This window comes from Dysidea avara, chromosome 7, assembly GCF_963678975.1.
Source record: "Dysidea avara chromosome 7, odDysAvar1.4, whole genome shotgun sequence".
Taxonomy (NCBI): domain Eukaryota; kingdom Metazoa; phylum Porifera; class Demospongiae; order Dictyoceratida; family Dysideidae; genus Dysidea; species Dysidea avara.
The window spans coordinates 25682136-25689247 of record NC_089278.1 but is presented as its reverse complement, the minus strand read 5'-3'; the positions used below and the strand labels follow the sequence as shown (position 1 = coordinate 25689247).

Here is a 7112-nt window from a genome sequence, read left to right as displayed (position 1 = left end):
AGATCACAAGTAGGTATTGACGAACATTGTCTCTCAGCAGCTGTATAATAATTTCTTCCTATAACATTATAGTGCTTGCACCTCTCCACCAGTAACTGTAAATGTATTATGATTATTAATACAGTGCGAAACTGCCAGTAGCTATATATTATACATATAGTTGCGGATAATTGAGATTAGCTACTACTGATAAAACTGCAACATATAAAAATATTACCAGTGTGTGACATAACCACTGGATATTATACAAAACAGTCCACATCAAGATTACCAAACTCATTTAAAATGTTGCCACTTTCAGTACAGATGTGATAAAGATGATTCCTGGGGTGAGAGTACAGGAATTGAGTTATGATTTGGGTCTTGAAACTTCCATACCCCATCACAATCAACCGATCACCCATTGCTAACATATGCATCTCTGCTAGTGAAGCAAATGCAGGACTATCACTGCTTCCAACCACCTTCGGGTCAAAACTATACTGTACCAACTGTCTCTGTTTTAGCATCTTCTTAACTTTCTTTGCATGTGGTGCACAAACTTTATCATAACAAGCGTCACTGCCATATTCACTAATATCGGTAATCATCAAGGTCTGGTTAAAATATTTCTCTTTTAACGATGCCAGTAAACCATCTAGCAGCCCAAAACAGCAATCGGTATGCCCACTGATTTTTTCATTGATACGGGATAACTTTTCAATTCTTATATGTAAGGAAATATATGGAGAAAATATCTTTATACTTTGGAGATATTTTATAGCAGCTGATTTGATGGTATTGTTAAATGGTAATGGTGTGTGATTGATAGATTGTGGAGCAAGTGATTGTACTGGTTTATGATGTAGGATTCTATTTCTAACAGGGTTACCAATGGTCCGTGGTGCATTTATCTCACAACTATGATAAGCACAGTTCCTCCATTGTGTAAATATAATAGTTTGTGGCTTTGGACCAATGAGTTGCTTAATTTCATCAGTGGTAACATCAGCATCTAATGAAATACAAATATAATTTTTAATTACAAATTCTTTGGCACCAAAATATCTTGCAGATATTCTCAGCATTAGTTCGATGCCATGAAATAATGGTTGATTCCATGTTGACACTAAGTGGTTACAATTAAATGCAGTTTTATTAACACTGGTGTACAACAACACCTTTTTCAAATCTTTATATATCAATCCAAACTCTCTGGGAGCTAAAGTCTTGTGGATGATGTCTATCAATACAATATCTCTAGGAGCATGAAGGATAAAATCTTTGAAATACACAAGATATGCTTTACTCAGTGAATAAAATGTTTCATTTAGTTTGTTAATATCATAAACAGTATTAAGAGGGTAAAATAGTCCAGGAATTTCCCTACTTGGAAGCAAATCAGGTATGCTGTAAAGTCGGGAATGTACCAAATAAGGAATTACAACTTTAGCCCCTAAATTTTGTGCTACATATCCGAATGATAAAAAGTTGCGTGTAGCACAAGTTAGCTGCTCAAAATAATTCAGTGCTAACAGAAAAGAACTTTCTTTGGTATCATTAACTTTGGATTGTAGATGGTTGGGTGCACTACAGTGGTTAACATAATCAGTGATGCTAACATTCGCCTGTGACTTCTTATTGTAAATAGTAAATTGAGAATTATTGTTAATGGAATAATAGAGAATCTTGTGTCTAGCATTACTTACTATATTACGTGGTGCTTTAACATCACAACTATGATAGGCACAACCTCTCCACTGGTTAAACACTATTGTGTGAGGCTTTATTCCAATAAATTGCTTGATTTGGTCTGTGGTAATATCATGGGTTGTACGAGGGAGACATATAAACTTCTTTACCACAAAGTGATTGACTTTACCAACAACTGTGTGTTTCTTTAAGTTGTTTCCAACATTCTGTGCAGTATCAATTTGATCAGGGGATAAGTGGTTAGGACAGTTGAATAACTCAAAACCAGAATCATTAAATGTTTTGTACTCAGTTTTAGCTTCATAGGAATACAATGTGTCTACTAGTATGATATCTCTGGGAGCATGTTGTATAAACTGGTCAAATGTTACCAAGTGAGTACCAGTCATTGAATGAAATGTTTCATTCAACTTGGGAACATCATAGATGGTGCTAAGTGGGTAATAATGTCTTCTTGTTGAGTTGAAGTCAGGGATGCCATTAAGTAGTGAGCGTAACAGAAATGGCATCACCACTCTTGCATTTAAATTTTGTGCTACACTACAAAGTTGTAACAAATTTTGTGTTGCACACGTTAATCGTTCATAGTAGTCCAAGGCCAAGACAAATGACCCTGATGTGTTTGAATGGTGTGTGTCATCTTTCAAATTCAAGTTTACTACTTGGATATTTTCACTGTCATCACCAACTGAAATATGAGAGCTGGGATACTCATAGTTTAACAGGCACAACAGCAGAAACACAACTGCGACTATAATGACTCTTTTCCATCGACACCAAGTGAAGATCCTGGGAATTACACACACCCCTAAGTAGTCCATGGTCACTTAACTGTGTGACAACAGATGGCTACATGGAGTACAATAACATCATACATTACACTGATAGTACATGAGTTGTAGTAACAACTGCATGATCGATGGTTCATATATTGCAAATAGAAGGAATTTTAGCACAAAGAGGAGCTTTTTTGTAATGTAATTATGACTGGTAAACCCATGCATGCCACATCAAAAGAAAGCTCATGTTCAATCTGTTACAAACAAAGAACAGCATGAGAAATGTCTCTGCAATAAATACAGTCACTATATGGAAATACGGGCAATTCCAGTTACAAACGTGGGAAAACATAGGCACACACTTCAGGTGACCAAGAGTTCATAATATATTGTGAACTCTTGGTATGATTGTAACGTGAGAAAATTAACCAAGGGAAAGGATGTTGCTAGTCTGGCATGGCTGCCCCTTCGATTAGAATTACTTCTAATTGAAGTGGTGGCCGTGCCAGACTAGGACGTTGCTACCTTTTATTGTTAACAATTATATAATCATTTCAGTCAAAACTCCCCTTACAATGCTGATGCTGTCAATTACACACACACACACACACGCACGCACGCACTTCACTTTTCCAAGGAATGACAAGTCATCCATCTTAACCCTTCATCCCCTCACCTAGTCAAGAGACACTTGAGTATAAGTCATTTATATTGGAGCAGGTGAGAAGATCTCCAAGAGGGTCGATACCAGGCCCATACCCAGGGGGTTCATCCGAACCCCTTATTTTACAGTAACAATTTTACAGTGTCTTGTAAAGGCCATCCAGACCAGACTGCATCGACCCAAATCGACATATATATATATACGTATATATATAATTATGTATTTAATACACGTAACATTAATTCCAGGTGCTGAAGGTACCTTCAGCACTTATAAGTTCCTGTTAATTCCAATCACAATTTACATCAAGTCAGGCCGAGTGGATGGATGCCTTCTTTAGACTGGGTGGTACTGTTAACAAGTATGGTTTGCTGCATTCATTTCACAATGACTATGATATTAATTTTAAGCTGCCAAGAGTGTGAGCCTGTTGGTTGCCAACCAATGTATTAGCTATAATCGTGTGATGGACAATGCCATATCGGTAGCAAGTGTGTAAGGCTTAGCTACCATATACTGTAGCACAATGACCCTGAACAGTACTTTGTAAATCATTGATAATGTGTTTAATCATTATGTTTTTGCCAGCAACCCTGGTACATGAAAGTTTCCTTTGACCTACCTAGCTATTCTAGTCATATGATCAAAACCTTTACCTCAAGCTTGAAGCAAATAATGTGGATTTGAACAAATCTGATGTTTTTACCTCCCCCAAGGGCAGGTAGGGCATTATAAGTGTTACATCAAGGGGGACGGGGTGTGTTGGAACATCTACTACATGGGCATAAAAAATGAAATGTACAAGGGTTATCATGTCTAAATTAAGTTTGATAAAAAATGTGACCATAGAAACTTATATATCGTTCTCTAGCAAAATAGAGTGGCATAACTGCCAAATTGTTACCAACAATCAAAGCCATGCAATCTCTTAATTATATACATTCTTTTATCACAACAAAACAATTTTGAGTAAAGTAGAGCAGTGCTGCACAGCTCTACCACTCTTTAGGGAAGTCCTGCATATTTGTAAAACTAAAAGTATCGTGGTATACACTTTACGAATTGTGTTTGTCCTTTGACAAGGGGTAGTCACTACCAATAGTCCACTGCAACCGGGATCAAAAATTTTGATCAACTAAATATAGCTTTATTTCACCTGAAAATTGCTTGACAGGTTAATATTAAAGCATCATAAATTTTCGTTTTGCTAACAAGTTTGAGTGCTTGATTGCATCTTTAACAAGTTAGAGTATATCACCTCATTTGTAGGACTATTTGACCACTTCATTTAGTATGAACTAATCTCTTGATTCCATTTTGATTCGGTAGCAGATGGTTCTACAGGACTATTGCCAGTGACTATTCCTTGTTTGACCAACTGCAAGTTCCAGCTTGACTTTCACTTTGACAGAGGACAAATATTGGACTACAGGATATATACTGGAGTGCCACAAAAAACTAAGTGGTCTGGACACGAGACAATAACTGGAAGGCACTCTGGATGCTTCTTCACCCATGTCAAGCTTCACAATTTTGCTAAATAATAGACAAAAGGAAAAGAACAAGTTAAGCTAAACTGTATAGCCTGTGGCACGGTACATGTTAACAGTATATTACCAGGAGCGGCTTATTTGCGCCTTCGATGCGTATGAGCTCCTGGTACTATTATATTAATTACCGTCATACTACTTGTAAACTAGCCTCGCTCCCAGAGTAAAAACTGACCAATTAAACAATCACTGCGAGTATCTATTTCTTGTACAAGAGCATGAAGAGATAGATCCGTGTAGTTCGCTAGTTCCACAGTCTCCACCCACAATCGAATTATTACGAGACTCACAAGCTCAAGGGGTAGTCACTTCCATACCGCCAGTTGATACACTTGCGACCGGGATCAAGAATTTTGATCGTCGAAATTTCGCCTTGATCGCTTGATTACACTTATAAAAGTGCCTTGATTCTTGATAGTCTACCGTAAAACACTAGTAAATTATCGTGTTGCTAAAGTTAGCTTTGAAAGGTGCTTGATCGACACTTTTGCAGACGTCTTGATCGCTTGATTCACTGTACAAAAGCCCCTTGATCGCTTGATTAAATCCCGGTCGCAAGTGTTTCAACAGACGGTACTGAAGTGACTACCCCTTGAAGCTGGATGGTGTCACTCCAATAGCCACCAGGCATGCCAACCTCTCAACAATTTTAGGAGTGAGACCTCAAACACTACCAGCAATGTGGACTAGACTCAAGTGCAGCTCCAGGATTTTTGGTAGCGAAGACCAAACAAAAAAAGTCGCTGCGTGCTCAAAGTACATACTGTAAGCATAAGGTTGTCCAATTTTAAGCTGGGTGGTGTCACTCCAGTAGCCACTGTAGTACGATCGATCTGCGACCGCGGTCAAAGGGACAGGTCATTTATAAAGGCCAATTTTACACGAAAGACAAGGTGTTGCAAGCTGCTTTTCAACACGCGCAAAACTTCGTGAGTAGGTCTAGTGTACGAAAATAAACGTCATGAACGTGTCAACTGCATATAGCTATCTGTCATGTTTATAGCTAATAATATTTATATGACATAAATCCACCGCCCGCATCCTTCTTAAGCTACCGCACGGTAAGCCATTATTTAGGCCACTCCAAATAAATTCTCTGTTTCCCGTCCACCGCCCGCATCAAGTTATAAATATTCCATTATTCCGTATTCTTCCATTATTTTCCGGTTATTGTTGCATACTGACAGGCTCACTTGAAACCATGTCAGCTCACGTGTCAGCAGTGCTATCAAGTCGGCACAAACTTCACGTTTGTGTTATTTTTGCAACTTAAAAAGGAAGGAACAAGCTTAAGGTGAAGTTAAGCATGCATTTATGCAGCTTTTTATGGTTGTGCCAGGTAAATAATGGTTTGAAAAGCTGCCAATCTTATAATGAAAATGAACCGCCCGCCCGCATACAAATATGCTTGAGCCCAGGACGGGAAACAGAGAATTTATTTGGAGTGGCCTTACTCTGTGCATGCTCAGAAGAACACGCGATACCAATCTATTAGTATTATGCACTTGTCAATTTCATGCCCCACCCCCCCACCCCCGGGGGTGGTGGGGGAATACAGGGGATTTGACGAATCGTGGTGTCAAATTCCCCACTACTGGGGCAAAATCGGCTGTCAAATCCCCACTATGTCCCCACCCCCTAGTAGGGGATTTGACAACACCTCAAGGATAAGCGCATATTTCATGCATGCAACTAATAATTAACCTGGTATACACCTGTAGCTAGTAAAATTATAGTGAGTACGATTTAATTGTTTAGAAATGCAACTACCGAAAAATCAGTCAGTGAATTGGAGAACTGTCAATTGCCCCAGGGGTGGGGACAAGAAGCAATGTCAAATCCCCACTTGGGGTGTGGGGACACCCGGGGGTGGGGCATGAAATTGACAAGTGCATTAGTATTACAGGTAAAGAAGGCTCAAGGAGCCTGATCTGTACAAAAAGAATTTAACAAATTTGCAACTACATAGCAAAAACTTATGAGGCCCATATGTAACTGAGATAATTTGTTTTTGTTTATTATGTACTGTTTTATCTTATGTCATTAATTTGTACCTTTTAAAAAAAAAACTTATATACAATAATATAGTTAGCTAACTAATTAATAATCATACAATAAACTGTTATAATTGTTTATTGATAAACGCTACACTGCGCTATATATCGCCAGGAGAACTGTTGTTTTCCTTAGCAAATTGCTGCAGTGCCAGTTGCAATCGTGCTCTATCGACTTCATCAAAGCAGGCTTTCAGTTGAGTGTCGAAAACCGAGTTGGCGATCACGAAAAGTAGAATTAGCTGGTGAAGGAAATGTTTGTAGTAAGAAAGAAAGACAATTTGGACAAGGTCTGTACATCAGTGTGTTAATATTATAAAATAATGGCATAATGGTAATACCCTCCCGCCCGCACCATAATAATTAGAAAGGC

General features: G+C 38.3%; 1 protein-coding gene across 2 annotated transcripts; it reads right to left on the bottom strand.

The window, feature by feature from the left end:
- Nucleotides 1-72: 72 nt before the first annotated feature.
- LOC136261455 (uncharacterized) lies at nucleotides 73-5040 on the bottom strand. Of its 2 annotated transcripts, XM_066055463.1 has the most exons (3): nucleotides 4861-5040; nucleotides 1040-2541; nucleotides 73-994 (listed from the first exon to the last, which is right to left on the bottom strand). In XM_066055463.1, exons 2-3 carry the CDS (start codon nucleotides 2511-2513, stop codon nucleotides 243-245), a joined length of 2226 nt encoding a protein of 741 aa, XP_065911535.1. In that variant the 5' UTR covers nucleotides 2514-2541; nucleotides 4861-5040; the 3' UTR covers nucleotides 73-242. The 2 variants fall into 2 exon arrangements, with proteins under 2 accessions (XP_065911535.1, XP_065911534.1); XM_066055462.1 differs by having other exon boundaries at nucleotides 73-2541.
- Nucleotides 5041-7112: the final 2072 nt, after the last annotated feature.